The 16,766-nt window shown below is 33.0% G+C and overlaps 1 protein-coding gene across 1 annotated transcript; it reads left to right on the forward strand.

The window, feature by feature from the left end:
* Positions 1-218: 218 nt before the first annotated feature.
* Positions 219-16,759, forward strand: LOC144835885 (polyamine-transporting ATPase 13A3-like). Its single transcript, XM_078691003.1, has 28 exons — positions 219-356; positions 923-1,006; positions 1,510-1,677; positions 2,218-2,300; positions 2,598-2,748; positions 3,936-4,096; positions 4,934-5,003; positions 5,228-5,362; positions 5,641-5,704; positions 6,620-6,751; positions 7,235-7,399; positions 7,596-7,753; positions 8,277-8,465; positions 8,990-9,196; positions 9,577-9,684; positions 9,982-10,135; positions 10,272-10,392; positions 10,505-10,629; positions 11,234-11,415; positions 11,627-11,737; positions 12,133-12,212; positions 12,314-12,466; positions 12,749-12,845; positions 13,073-13,145; positions 14,128-14,278; positions 14,616-14,767; positions 15,486-15,670; positions 16,085-16,759. The coding sequence occupies exons 2-28, from the start codon at positions 956-958 to the stop codon at positions 16,238-16,240; spliced, it is 3,582 nt and encodes a 1,193-aa protein (XP_078547129.1). The 5' UTR covers positions 219-356; positions 923-955; the 3' UTR covers positions 16,241-16,759.
* Positions 16,760-16,766: the final 7 nt, after the last annotated feature.

The raw sequence follows: 16,766 nt of genomic DNA on the forward strand, positions 1-16,766 counted from the left end.
ATTTGTACACAATCTGGCATAATTTGGCCGAAAACCCGAAGACTTTTTTTTTTTTCGCTTCCCACTTTTGTGGTACATAAAACATACACATACACCGCCCTCTAATAAACTGTTTTGGTGCAATCTGGCCTTTATTGTGTCTGGCATAATTTTGTACTGCATGCCAGCCGGCCACCACCTAGCATAATTTCATTTCGATCGCTGGCCACACTGGTCCATGAAAATGATCGCAGACAAAACAAAAGTGCAACCAAGATTTAAATTTACATTACAATGAAATACATTCTTTTTATAGACGTATGAGAGAATAAAATGAAATTTCAAAAACTGGACTTTTATGACGAACCACCAATTAGGTAGGTAAATAATCATTTAAATCTAAAAACCATAACAAAAGATTTTACACTGTGTCACTGTCAAGGCTTAGCCTAGTCGTCATAGGCCTACCGTAGTTCTACCAGCCAGGGCCAGACAGAGAAGGCTAACCTAGCCAAAACTTTAATTCCATGTGTTAGGCCTACACAGTTGACTATTTGCGGGCATAATAAATCCGGTGAATTTGGTGCCTCCATGCAGGGTTTTTCACATAATTAACAGTTGTAAAATACAATCTAACATTAAGTAATTTAATTGTCATGTTTTTTTTTCTTGTTTATGCAAGTTTTAACTAAAAACTTGGCCCCTATCTATTTAGGCCTTCTAGGCCAGGCCTAGTATCTGAAAATAAAATGTGTGCAAAATGCCTACACCGCCTACCTCGAGCTCCACAGAGTCCACAATGCGCCCAAGCAATTCGCGTCAACTATGAAGTGTCCAAACTATTAAATATGATTATGAGCAGGATTTCTAAACCTGAAGAAATTGCTAACCTCTAATTTTTAAATTTTCAATCATTTTGAAAGTTCCATTATTTATTTTTCAGATAACACTCAAAGGCATAAGAAAATCTAGTATAATGGGTGAACAACATAAGACTGTTCTGAATATAGGATGTGAAGAAGAACTGGTAAGGAATTTCAGATGCTAATAATTCACTCTCTGTCTACACAGATCAAACTAAGTTTGACAAAGAAAAGTGTGATGTGCCCAAATATAGTATAGTAGTGATATGATGTTATCATGTCCATATATGGGCACATTACATTTTTGCAATCATGAACAATAACAAATGCCAAGCATCATGTTGAGGGTCTTCCAATAGTAAACTCTCAGGTGACACCCCCATCTATAAGGGGACACTTTCCCATGAAAAAAACTTGGGTCAACATGTGTTGACTACAGCCAACACCATCCACTATTCAGAGGACTCAGTAGAAACTCTAATTAAGGAGAAACTGTGTTTGTAAGATTCATATTTTATAATCATTACGGCACCCGAACAAAAAAAAATAAACAGAATTAAAATTAGACATCTAATATATGAAGAATAACCCATATCAAAAATTATTCATTTACTGGCATTTTAGAAGTTCTACTGTAATTAATTTAAATATATGATACTCTTTGCAGGAGTGTAGAGGCTACCGCCTGACTCAAGGGAGATGGTTACTCTCTGTGGTGCTAAGTGTTCTGACTCTGGGTGCGCTACAGCTAGTCTTCTACTGGAGAAATGATTGGCGTGTTCTTTTTACGTGTTCGCAGTGCTCACTTAAAGACGCACAAGTAGTGTTACTTCATGTAAGATTGAATATTTAATTTCTATTATTATATTATTATTTATTAATCACAAGCCAAATTATTGAAAAAATCACAATGCTGTGCTTATCAGTGGCTGGATATCAATGGAGATACAAATAAAATAAGGACTGAAAGAATGACAATGCTGTGGGTATCAGTGGCTGGATCTCAATGGAGATTCTGTACAAATAAAATAAGCACTGAAAAAATGACAATGCTGTGCATATCAGTGGCTGGATATCAATGAAGGTACAAAATAAAATAAGGACTGAAAAAATGACAATGCTGTCACGTATCAGTGGTTGTATATCAATGGAGATACAAGTAAAATAAGCACTGACAAAAATGACAATTGTGCAAAGCACTGTCTACACTATCAAACTTTATGTGACAAAAAAAATGTGATGTCACCACCATATTTGGGCACATCACACTTTTTTTGTCAAACTAGTTTAAACGAGCTTAACGCTAGCCCTTCCTCAGTGCAATATAGTTTTTTATATGGATTACATTGAATTATTAAATTGTATACTCTTTTAGAATAAATTTTATCAAGTTTTTCCAGCAGAGGTCAAAACCATTTCACTCAAAGACAGTTTGGAACCTTACATTCACCAGATAAGGTAATGGATATGGTTTGATTGTTCCCCAAAAACATGAAAAATGAAGATTAATTAAATCAGACTTTGAATAGGCCATTTTGCATTTAATAAAGTTATTCTGTTTAAAAAAAATAATTATTTCACATATAAAAAGACAAAAGAAAAATCATAATTTTAACCAAAAACCATTGTCTGACAATTTAAGTACTTGTTTTCAATAAATAAAATCCACAATATACAAAATTAAGACATCGATGGATTTACTATTAACAGCCAATCAAGATAAATGATTACAGTATTATTTTTAATATGTTTCAGGCCTACAAAGCATTTTGACAATCAAGACATTGGGCCTGGTGGAGACCCATATCTTGACTCTACTGAACATAACACAAGCAGCTCATATTCGGATAATGACATTACCTACCAGGAGACTGACTTACTTATTAATGATGTTTCAGAGAAACAGGTAATGTACTGCACATACTGTGAATATCAGATCAAAGAATAGGATCACCCCTTAAATTACAGCTGTGCACATGGAATAAATTCACCAGTGTAGCATAGCAAAAACCTATAAACTACCTTACTGCTACAGTAAGTACTGTACACATTTATAAAATTGTACAGTATATCAAAAAACACAACACAAAACATATTTACACAAAATACAGCTTGATTAGTAATATTGCACACTTAACATTTTTCGCTGGGTATACAGTACTGTATTATCTTCAGTAGCACAGTATACATCGAATGTACTATTGCACGCCATGTGACCCACAATCATCCAATAAAATGACAGAAATTTATTTTGTTGTATACTATACTATTGAAGTGAAATTCAATATACTCTTGCATTTTCAAACCTTACAAATACACACCACATAAAAAATCGAGCTAAATGCAGTCTAGAGCAACAGATGGTATGTTATTTAATATTTTGCATTGTTTGTTCTGTTCATACAGTATCTACTGTATACAGTACAATTCAGCCATTTTTAATTGAACAAACAAAGAAAAACACATACAAAGAAAGGAAGAATATACTGTTAATGTATTGGCATTTTTGCCATGTAAAATAGTTGATTTGCAGCATTCTTCATAAGCACATACAGGAAATATTGTTGTTAGAAAAACAATACAAAACTTGCAATGTCAGCTTATAAGTCTTTTGTTTTACACAATCCAAGGTCATCAAAGCAAAACTGCTCTCAATGTCATAAATAAGGCAAACACATAAAGTGCTACATGTGTACATTACTGCATCTAATCTATACCCATATCTTGGAGTGGAGTTGTGACTTGGTGGTTATGATACTTGGCTACCAATTCCAGAGTCCTGGGTTCAAGTCATGCCAGTTTCAAATTGACAATTATAACTCCACTCCCAAATACTTGTAATAAGGAAATATAAATTGGTATCAGTTTTCACAAACATTTGAACCCAAATGAGACTTTTCCATTGTTACCAACAGACACGCCATCTTGTTTATATAGAGTATCTTACATATGTTTGTCTTGTGGAACAGGATTGCTACCTTCAAGAAGGATAGTAAAATGAATTCGCTTATGGTTATCCTTGGCAATTTGCCTAAATTTAAAAAAACAAAAAAATATATATAAAAGCAATACTGAATTTACTTTTCTTTTTAGTTGACTGATCACATGGTATACTTTGAGCACCAGAAAGTGAAATATATATGGAATAATTTTAAAGAAGATTTTGAACGACTAAGTGCCTTTGACGTGGACACGCCATGTTCTAGTTTCAACACCGACTCTAATGGAATTAACAACAATGAACAGAAAAACAAGTAAAGCTCTGTCTACGCTATCAAACTATTTCATAATATAAAACTTTAAACCTCCTTTACCTAGGAAGAAAGGAAAGCCTTGCTTTAGAGTTCTGTCTACACTATCAAACTTTATGTAACAAAAAAATATGATGTGCCCATATATGTACATGGTGATGTCATATCACTACCACATTTGGGCACACCACTACCATATTTAGGCACATCACATTTTTTTTGTAAAACTATTTTGATAGTGTAGACAGAGCTTAAAGTGTTTGTCACAATCTATGTTGTTTTGAATTTTCACATTTTTCACGCCTGTGTAATAATTAAAACAGATGTGATGCATGTGTCTGTACTATTTTCAGTCATCAATTATCTTAATGCTTCATAAAATTAGCATTTGAATTTGTTTACTTCTCCAGTAGTAAGTTTATAATGGTGAACCTGCACTGAAAAACCCTTAAACCCTAATACTTGTTTGACTTTGTTTATGTAGATAATTTTTATGATAGAATCTGTTGTGTATGTTGTCCTATTATGGATTGTATCAGGAAAAGTAACAAAAAAAGTTGTCTTTTGGAATTATCTTGGCAATTGTGTCTAGTACTGTAACCAGGGATGTCACCATGGTGGTCGACGATGGACGGCGCCCCGTCCATCACTCAGAATTTCCAACCACCATTTTCATGACGCCGACCACCACTCATGACATGCTGGTGACATCCCTGTGTAACATAAATTTGAATGTTCCCCCCCCCCCCCACCCCTCATAATCTGTCAATCCATATACTAGCCCCGCCTCCACCCCTGGTGATGCTAATACTCTTTTTTGCTATACTTTCTTTTTTCTAGGCAAATTGTGTATGGCTATAATGATATTGATGTTGAAGTTAAAAGCTATGGAAAACTACTAATAGAGGAGGTATTCATTATTTAAATTCTTAACTTTTAACACATGTTTTTTAAATTAAATCTTATATGAGGGTCAGGTTGTTTTACTGACAGGCAAAATTTGAGGATGGTTAATTATTAGCCCTGTTCTTTTTCCTATGGTCAAAAGATTTAACCGCATTTTCTGGATCAACCCATATAATTTGTATTCTTGTATCGTTTCGAATTTAGATTCTATTTTTTTTTTTTTTTCAGGTGTTGAATCCGTTTTACATATTTCAAATCTTTAGTGTAATTCTTTGGTTCTTTGAGGCTTACTATTACTATGCAGTCTGTATCATAGTAATATCTGTGATATCTCTAATTATCTCACTCTACGAAACACATAAGGTAAGTACTGAATTATTAATGTTAATTGCTATTATTATGCGGCCTGCTTAAGTGTGATATCTTTCATTAATACAAAACACATAAGGTCATACTGAATATTTTAAATAAATTGATTTTTTTTTCACCCTCATCAAATATTTACAAAAATAACAAAATAAATAAATTAATGAAAATACTGTTGACTCTTTGCTAACTCACAATGTCCAGTTAAAAGAAAGACTAATTTTCAGAAGATAAATAGCCTGAAATTTTCTTATTATTTCATTTATTTTATACAGCAAGCTGTAACATTGCGGGACATGGTGGCCCAGAATAGCATCGTAACAGTTCAAAGGTCAAATGGTAAGTTCCAATATGAAATATAAACCTATTTTTATTACACTTTATGAACGCATACCTTTGTTTGATTCAGTAATTGATACAGTAGGGGGAAAACAGTAGAACCTCTATTAAGGGGACACCTTTGGGAACCCATCATAATTTGTGTAGGCAGTAAACTTAAAGATGTATTGTCCCCAAAGACATGAAAAATGAAGATTAAATTACAGTGGTTTTTTGGGTCCAGTTTTTGGTCAAAGTTATTAAACTATTATGTGACATTAAAATGGCATATTCAACAAAAACATTTTTAAAAAAAAGTTTCACGGAGAAAATACATCTTTAATGCTATCAACCATTACTGAAAGATTATATAATATATAATCTGTTTTGGTTTAGACTTTAAAATGGCATATTTAACAAAAACATTTTCATAAAAAAATGTTTTCAAGGAGAAAATACATTTTAATGCTATCAACCATGACTGAAAGATTATATAATATATAATCTTTTTTGGTTTAGACTTTAAAATGGCATATTTAACAAAAACATTTTCATAAAAAAATGTTTTCAAGGAGAAAATACATCTTTAATGCTATCAACCATGACTGAAAGATTATATAATATATACTCTTTTTTTGGTTTAGACTTTAAAATGGCATATTTAACAAAAACATATTCATAAAAAATGTTTTCAGGAGACAATACATCCTTAAATCAATCAACCATGACTGAAAGATTATATAATATATACTCTTTTTTTGGTTTAGACTTTAAAATGGCATATTTAACAAAAACATTTTCATAAAAAAATGTTTTCAGAGGAAAATACATCTTTAATGCTATCAACCATGACTGAAAGATTATATAATATATAATCTTTTTTTGTTTTTTTTTTATAATTTGTGACTATTTCTATTATTATATTCCATCATGCAGTTGTGTCAGAGATTAATAGTAAAGAGCTTGTTCCCGGTGACCTGTTACTGATCCCTCCAAATGGCTGTATGATGAGCTGTGATGCTGTGCTTGTAGCTGGCAACTGTATAGTCAATGAGAGTATGCTAACAGGTACAGACAAGCTTTGTGATTGGTTGTCTACTAAGTAGAATATGTTTGTATACATTCCACATAGAGTAGCACTGTACTCTGACGTCATGGTACTGTGTCACTGCCTATATTGCTATACATCTCACTGCCTATATTGCTATGCATCTCACTGCATATGTTTCCATGCATCTCACTGCCAGACTTGATATTGATTCACCAATCCACTTAAAAATTTCCCTTAAGTGGTACTCATTTAAATAGGTAAACTTAAGTTGGTTTATCGAAAGTTACATTTTTTATGCAATATTAATAATTATTTTGAAACAAGATGAAATTTTTCAAGAATGTAAGTTGTAAAGTCTTATTCTAAAGCCTGAATGGTTACGATTACAGTCCTTTATCTATAAACCACAAAATTCTAACAAGAATTTCTCGTGTACTATTATTAATTAATGTAGTAGAACCTTATGTATATAACCCATGAGATTTATACTATAATTGTAGGCGAAAGCGTTCCTGTGACCAAGACACCACTACCTAACCCACCGGGTTGTAATATTCCCTACTCACCAGACATACATAAACGTCACACATTATTCTGTGGTACACAGTTGATACAGACCAGGTACTATGGCGGAGAAAAGGTGTGTGCTATTGTTTCTAGAACAGGTAAGAGAAAGAATTGTTATACCATTGGAAAGTCCTTATATTATTAAGTGATCAATCTTTTGTACAGTAGGTACTTTTATAAATAGTGATATTATATAATTTTAAGCTTAGCATGGTTGCACCATGTTTTAGAAAATGATTTTATTGTCAATAACCACCAAACATAAAAGAGTTATAATATAATTTGTCAACATAGGTTTTGAGACTGCTAAGGGGGAGTTAGTTCGTTCAATCCTCTACCCTAAGAACATTGGATTCAAGTTCTACAAAGATGCTATACGCTTTGTCATGGTGCTTGGATGCCTAGCAATTGTTGGTCTCTTGTATTCAATTCCAGTTCTGATGAAAAATAATGTAAATATTTTTTTATTTATTTATACAGTAGGAGTCCAATCCAGGGTAGTCCAATCCAGGATAGTCCAATCCAGGGTAATTCAATCCAGGATAGTTCAATCCAGGGTATTCCAATCCAGGGTATTCCAATCCAGGGTAGTTCAATCTAGGGTAGTTCAATCCAGGATAGTCCAATCCAGGATATTCCAATCCAGGTTAGTTCAATCCAGGGTAGTTCAATCCAGGGTAGTCCCATCTAGGGTAGTCCCATCTAGGCTAGTTCAATCCAGGATGGTCCAATCCAGGGTAGTCCGATCCAGGGTAGTCCGATCCAGGGTAGTCCGATCCAGGGATTTATATATAGGTTTTCACTAGCCATGAAACAAAGATTGTTCTCCACTAGGTGCATTTATTCTTGTGAAATAAATGAGAATGTTACTTTGATTTTCATAAATAGATTTGTCTGGTGGAAAACTTAATTATGAATTGTTACGCAGTATCAAGATTTACAAATTTAGAAAGTGTATTACCATTTTTTTCCTAGGCCCATGTAAAAGACATTATTTACAAGGCACTAGATGTGATCACCATAGCTGTTCCACCAGCACTACCAGCTGCTATGACGGTTGGTACCATCTATGCACAGTCACGCTTGAAGAAGGCTGGTATCTTCTGTATAAGTCCTCAGAGAATTAACATGTGTGGAAAGTTGAAGCTCATATGTTTTGATAAGGTTTGTGAATAACCTGTCTGGCAGCCTAACTGTGCTAAATTGCATTCAATTTCTCCTCTCCAAAAGCTATGTCTACACTATCAAACTAGTTTGACAAAAGAAGTGTGATGTGCCCAAATGTTGGTGGTGTTATGCTTAAATATGGTATGACATCATCATGTCCATATATGGGCACATCAAATTTTGTTGTCACATAATGTTTGATAGTTTAGACAGAGCCTAAGAGTACCTTAATGTTCACTAAACAGCGCTCATTTATCTGTCATTTGTTGAATTAAAGCAATTTTTCTATGCCCCTTTTTGTCATAATTTAACATTTAAAAGTTTGTCATTAATAACTGCAATTAGATATTAGATGTGTGGTAATCGTTTTAGGGTCGTAAGGTCACCAAATAACTTTTTCTGTTGGTGAATTTTGTCCAGCACTGTCGCAGAAAGGATAAAAGCTTCGGATCTGTTCTTTTGCATATTTTTTATTGTTTATTCTGTATTATGATTTAGATATTAATATGTATTTTTTAAAGACTGGAACACTGACAGAAGATGGGCTGGATATGCTCGGTGTAGTGCCACTACAAGATGATCACTTCCTGCCACTTATTCAGCATGCTGATGAACTGCCTCGTGGCCCCTTCCTTGCATGTATGGCAGCCTGTCATTCTTTGACCATCATAGAGGGTAAAATCACTGGAGATCCTTTAGATTTGAAAATGTTTGAAGCAACAAAATGGGTATGTGTCATAGAACAGATTGTAAACTCTCCAGATAATGGCGATAGTCTCCCAATATTTCATGTCATTTCTCACTCTCATGCTAAAATACAATATTCACGACATTTTCTGCCGTTGGTATGCTATGAAATATCCATGTTTACTATTATAGATGCCAACATCCTTCCATTTTTTATATAGCACCCTAATTCATTTGAGGTAATTTTCAAATTATCATAGCGCCCTTCTATGGTTATGACATGCTTTTAAAAATCCTCTCGATATTTCAGTTTGGAGGTCTGAGATTGACACCCATGTTATGACTAAAATGTTTAGGTTCTTTCCTATTTAGGTGTACACTTTGAAAAACAAAAATGCAGTTATTCAATAATTTCTTGCAGATCTTAGAGGAGCAGGGTCAAGACGATACGACCAAATATGGTAACATGATGCCAACCGTTGTCAAGCCAACCACAACTGAAACGTATCTCCCACAGAATACAGAGCAGGTATAGTTTACTTTGTTCATCTCTCAAATCTTCTATGTAGTATTAAGCTCTGTCTACCCTATCAAACTAGTTTGACGAAAAAAGTGTGATGTGCCCAAATATGGTAGTGATATACCCAAATATGGTAGTGATATAACATCATGTCCATGTATGGACACGTCACATTTTTTTGTTACATAAAGTTTGATAGTGTAAACAGAGCTTTAGAATTTAATCTGAAGTTGACAGTGGTTTTTCTGTCAAAATTTTACATTTCAATGAATTGGTATCGTTACACAGTATTTCTCAATTCTACAGTTGCCTTATGAAATCGGAATAGTAAGACAGTTCCCATTTTCATCCAATCTTCAAAGAATGAGTGTTATCACTCGAACACTTGGTGCGAAAAACATGGACGTTTACGTGAAGGGTGCCCCTGAAATGATTGCTTCACTGTGCAATAAACAAACAGGTTTGTTTTACTTTGTTTCCTGTAAATGTTTGTATTTTGTTTTACTCCAACTGGTTTCTGGTAAGATTTGTTGAGAATAACCATTACAAATATTATTTTTTTTAATTGTTAAATCATTTTTAAATGTTATTTTTAGTTCCTATGGACTTCCATTCAACGTTACAAAGTTACACTCAAAAGGGTCTTCGTGTAATTGCTCTTGCATGGCGCCCTCTTAGTCAGAAAGTGTCTTGGCGTCGCATTCAGAAATTACCAAGGTATAGTTACTTTTTATTATTATTATTATTTTACTGTAAACCCAAAAATATTAAATAAGGCCTACAAAAGTTAAACTATTCAAATATGATTATGATGACTAATCTTTAACAGATCAGAGGTAGAAAATGACTTGACATTCCTAGGCCTGTTGATTCTACAAAATATGCTGAAACCGCAATCCACACAGGTCATTCATCAGCTGAGAGAGGCTGACATTAGGACTGTTATGGTGACAGGTAGAGCCTAACTTTCAACATTATTTTTTATTATTTTTATTTAAAAAATTGATTGACTAGTCTAGCGCTGTATTGTGTGAAGAAGATTATTCAATTTTATTTATTTCACTTTCTTATGTTTGTGTTTATTTTACTTGAGGGCCCCTGAATATCAACTCAGCACCAGTATTAATTTGTCCAGCTGGAAGGGTTACCCTCTATAAATAAAGTTGAAATAAAAACTTATGTTTACTCTATCTAATAAGAACAGTTATTTATTATCATGTATTTATTATTGTCTTTTATGTCATTTCTTGTCTAATCTGGGCAAATATATTCGAGCGAATTAAACATTCCTGATCTCTGATTGGCTGTGCATCACAAAATAGATTGAAATATGCATTGATGCTTTTGATTCACATGAATAAATTCGACTAGTGGAAAACAGACTTTAAAAAAGTTCATTATTCATGTCCACACAATATCAGCCACTGTCAAACACAGCCACTGTGCAATTGGGACTGGACTGTGTTTACCACCTGTTGGTCCCCATCCTTCATTAATGTACATACATCTTAGTGAGAAGTTGAATAAATAAATATCATGGTAAACTAATCTGTTTCAGGTGACAATATGTTGACTGCTATAAGTGTTGCCAGAGAATGCGGTATGATTGATCCCAATTCTAGTGTAGTGTTAGTGACTGCTTCTCCACCATCATCTACATCTCCTTCTACCATTGAGTGGTCGTACGATGTCCCGCCACAAAACAAAGGAATGCAAATAGAAAATGGTTTCCCTAAACAAGTAAGTTGTCCACTAGAGAGACGAACTTTGACACAATCAGCTCAAAACCAATCAACCATGAAGAGTGACCATCAAATATGATCATAATACTGCCTTACCATGATAGCAAAAATAAATAAAAGTCATATCTATTGACATATGAGTATACTTTTTTTCAGATTTCTTTTTACATTGGACAATGAATATAATATTTAGTATCTTATTGTTTCAGAATTTGTACCAGTATCAAAAACTTCCCACTCCATCTACCAACTTTCATTTTGCAATAAACGGCAAATCATTTGCTGTCATCAAGAACCATTTTGCGGATGTTATGCCCAAGGTAAGAAAACAAATGTTCTTTTACGATTTTTAGGATAAATAATTTAAATTGTGGGTACAAAACTGCTTTTCATGAACCAACCTCAAATAACAATTTAGAAGAGATAGGGCTATACCAGTTATATACGACTATGCGATGGACATTGTAGGATATAGCATGTATACTTCAGTATTCTTTGAATTTCTATAAAAAAAAAAACTGCAATCAAATCCACATATTTCTTATTTCTACTATTCAGTGATTTTAGCCACAAGAAATAAAGTGGTGTCTGTTCACACCACTTGTTTGTCAAAGGCTTCTGTCAAAAAGTGTGAGGTTGAAAATTTAACAACCGTACTGGCTACGGCCCTGCTATTCATTACTGTATATATGTCTATATATTTTATCTATGATAGATTATACAGAAAGGAACTGTATTTTCAAGAATGTCACCTGACCAAAAACGACAGTTAGTGGAAGCTCTTCAAGAACTAGGGTAAGAACTAGCACACAGTTTTATTTCCATATTTTAAATGTTACAAATTTTATCTGTATGTCATGTTGAAATAGTTATTCAATTAATGTGTATTTTTCTAGGTATGGTGTTGGAATGTGTGGAGATGGTGCAAATGATTGTGGCGCCCTCAAGTCAGCGCATGCTGGAATATCACTGTCGGAAGCAGAGGCTTCGGTGGCCTCGCCATTTACATCAAGCATTCCGAACATATCGTGCGTTCCGATTGTTATCAGGTACATACCAACTTTGTGCGTTCAAATTTATATGCCAAGTTGCACAGTGTTGCCCATGTCAAAAGCTCTGTCTACACTATCAAACAAACATTAATTAAGGCTTGTCAAGATCATGTTCGTGTACTATCGCATTTAAATCTGCCTTGAAAACTCATCTTTTTCTTTCAGATTGAGCTCTCTCATACACCGCGCCTTTGATCACTTACTGCTGGAATTGGCGCGTTACAAAATCGTACTATTATTATTATTATTAAATATTAATGTTTTCATTTTTTTTTTCAGAGAGGGTAGAGCAGCTCTAGTTACATCATTTGGTGTATTCAAGTATATGGCCCTCTACAGTATAATACAGTTCATTTCTGTCATGATTTTATATTGGGTAAAGAATTGTATCTTTGTTTAACTTTATGGGAAACTTAATATAAAAAAATAATAAAATATAATGATGATAATAATAATATAAAGAAGAATAGATGAACATAATTAAATACATACTGTAGTTTTACACATTGTAGAGTTCACCCTTGATTAAATCAAGTGGTTTTTTTTCTTGAGAAAAAAAAGTATTATTATTTTTTTTTTACCTATTAATGTTGTCTTTTATAGATAAATTCTAATCTTGGAGATTTTCAGTTCCTGTATGTAGATCTTGTTATCACTACAACGGTCGCTATTTTAAGTAAGTATTTTTTACTTAAGGAACTTTATGTAAGGATTTTAGAATTTATGGAAATTTCCAAAGATAACCATAAGTGAATTCATTCCCTATCCTCCTTAACAGTGGAAATCTACAAAAAAAACATACAAGATGTTATAGAAACAAAGTCTTGTACTCAACTTTACCAATACCAAACACCTTTGAGCTTGCAATACATCTTGTTTAACGAATAGTCTGGTATTCGAATGGATTTTTTATGGTAACAAAAATTGTAACCTTTCGGGCCTCATGAAAAATCTGGTTTTGAGAAAGTTTCTGGTTTTTATAGAGTTCGCTATTGGGAGAGTTGACTGTAATATGTATTTGGGAGTGGAGTTGTTTATGTTATGTGATATGACTTGAACCCAGGACCTTGGATTGGTAGCCCAAAATGTTAACTACCAAGCTACAACTCCATTCTTGCACCATTGTTAACTATCCACACCAGGCAGGTATTGTGCAGCTTTGCTGTTTATTTTGTGGCTACACACCTAGTCACACCTACACACCTAAGAAAGCCACTCCTAAAGACTTTGTTTATGACTTGTGTGTAGTGAATGGATTGCAACAAAAGATAATGACTGATTCATGTATGGTTATCCTTGCCAATTTGCCTAAATATATTTTTAAAAAAAACAATTATTAGTGTTCTCCTGAAGCAGGTTTTGCCAGCAAGATTTGCCAGTATAAATTTACTCCAACTGGTATTAAAAATAGTGTAAGAAAATATTACATCACATAAACACTTATCTATTAGTGGTAGGTTAGGCCTAAGTCACTAAACATAGACCAAGAGCAATCAAAGGCTATATTTTTTCAATTGGATGGAAAAAGTGCAATAATATTTGACTTCTTTGTATTTAGTAGATAATTCAGTACTCTGCATAATTTTCCGGACTTGATTTCTATATTGGAATAACATTATTTATATTTAATCAATCAATAACATTTATTATATTTTTAGTGGGCTATAACGGTGCTTATACACACCTGGTAAAGAAGCGACCACCTGGAAGTCTGGTGTCACCTGTCATTCTCATTTCCATTATTCTGCAAATTCTCGTTCAGATTATTGGACAAACGTCAGCATATTTTCTGTTGTTCACACAAGATTGGTAGGCATAGATTATACTTATTTTTATTACAGTGTTTCAAGGATAACCCAATAATATCTAGAACATTGTGAATGTAAACAGACTTTTAAAGTACTAATAATATTAAAGAGGATTTCAAAAAACAGAAAAAAAGCTAGAAAATATATAGAAATTATGTAATCATTATTGAAACATTGACTGAAAGGTGGTGGTTAACCACAAAAGAGGAAAAAAAAAAAATCAAAAAAAAATTCAATTTGGTCAGAGGATATATCTTAAATCTATACTATGAGATCAAAATCATAAATATTATTAAATAAATTCTTCGCATAACTTATATGTTTTTAATTTTGATCAGGTTTGAGCCGCTGCATCCAAGTCAAGAAGCTGATGAGAACATTCTTTGTCCTGAGAACACGGTCATATTTATTGTCTCATCATTCCAGTACATAATAGTTGCGGCTGCTTTTTCTCGAGGACCACCCTACAGGACTCCAATATGGCAAAATTGTAAGCGTATTTAACTTGGATAGTGTAAACTGTTTACACTATCAAACTTTATGTGACAAAAAAATTGTGATGTGCCCATATATGAACATGATGATATCATATCACTACCATATTATTTGGGCACATCACACTTTTTTTGTCAATCTAGTTTGATAGTGTAGACAGAGCTTTAGTATATTAATTTAGGTGAAAATACTCAATGCCTGTCTAATGTGATTGAATACTGTATGTAACTCACTTCATAAAAGACGTCTTTAAAACTTACTTTTTACTCATAAATTAACTTTCGACTACATGTCACAATTATAGTATAACCAAAATGAGATTATTTTAAGAATATATGGATGTAGCCAGAGAAGCATAGGAGTGTGTAAAAAATAAAACAGTACTTCTAGGTATCAGAGATGTCTTAAGTGGTGCTATATTTATATTAAGCATGATGGAAGTAATCATATAATATAGGCTTAGTACAGTAGAAGAAATTAATAAAAAGATAAATATTTTGGCACATATGGCGTTCCATACATATAATACTTGAGCTCATTATTTCAAAAAATTGAAACGCTGACGACTGGTGGATTAACATAAGTAATAACTAAGACGATAAAAACTAAAGACTTAAAAGCAAGTCTATAGAAGATATTGAAGTTTGCTCAAATTTCATGAGTTTTAAAATTTGTTAGTAAATTTTGATTTTTTTTTTTTTTTCGTTTTTTAGTGTGGTTCCTGATCTCGCTGATTGTCTTGTCTATGTACACAGCCTTCATGTTATTTTACCCAAATTACCTATCATTCCTAGAAACTTTCTTTCAAGTGTATCAACTTGGTCCAGATCACATGAGTTTTTGCTGGATAATTTTTACTGTTATTATCGTGAATGCAACTCTCACGTTTGCAATTGAAGTAAGTACATCTATGAGACACCTCTTTTAATATATTTTGCTTGCTTGTTCCCCTCACCCCCTATATCAAATAAAATGTGTTGGCCACCATTAGCTTAACCCCAGTCATAGATCAAAGAACCTAATCAACTAATAAAAACCTTTCGAGCTGTATGTAGTATGTTACGACCAACCCACTATCAAACTTTATCTGTTATGTGACAAAAACAAAATGTGATTTGCTCATATATGGACATGTCATATCACTACCATATGTGGGCATATCACTACCATATTTGGGCACATCACATTTTTTGGTCACATGTTTGATAGTGTAGACAGAGCTTTAGATCCCAAAGGTAGGAGTTAGGATTTTTAGACCTTTTTCAGTTTTGGAAGAACTATATAATCATGAGAGTTTATTGTATTTTTTTAGTGGCTGATGGGTAAGCCTTTTATCAAGACGTTTATAAAGCCATGCCGAAAGAAGAACACCTCAAAGAATATCTATAAAAGAATTGAAAAAGAAATTATGAATGATCCTGATTGGCCACCGATTGGTCAGGTGACCACAAGCAACTGTGTCAGTTGACATTATATTTGTCTATTTTTACCAACTTGTAGTGTAGTATTATAATGTAGAAATTTGTACATTTTTTAAACGAAGTATTTAAATGTCCGATTCTCAGTGAAATAAAATAAATTAATTAAGTAACTTTTTGAAGGAGAAAGGAGTATTTTTTTTATATTTATTTAATATTATTGGATACCAGGTTTATTTTCAATTTTATTGAAAAAAAAATGTGAAGTGCCCATATATGGACATGATGATTTCATATAACTACCATATTTGGACACATTAAACTTTTTTTGTCAAACTAGTTTGATAGTGTAGACACAGAAAGAGTGATGTACTGTAGAACATCTATTAAAGGAACACCATACAGGAACAACCAATAAAATGTCCAGTAAATAGTGGCCATGGTGTTAAAACATAGATATAATGTGTATAGTAATTACTTCCATCTAGTATCATTTTTTTTCTTTTCAAATAATGTTTAATAGTGCTAATAATTTCTAAACAATATGTATAAATTAAATATATTCAAAGTGAAAAT

The sequence above is a fragment of the Antedon bifida genome, chromosome 2 (assembly GCF_963402885.1).
Source record: "Antedon bifida chromosome 2, ecAntBifi1.1, whole genome shotgun sequence".
NCBI classification, from domain to species: domain Eukaryota; kingdom Metazoa; phylum Echinodermata; class Crinoidea; order Comatulida; family Antedonidae; genus Antedon; species Antedon bifida.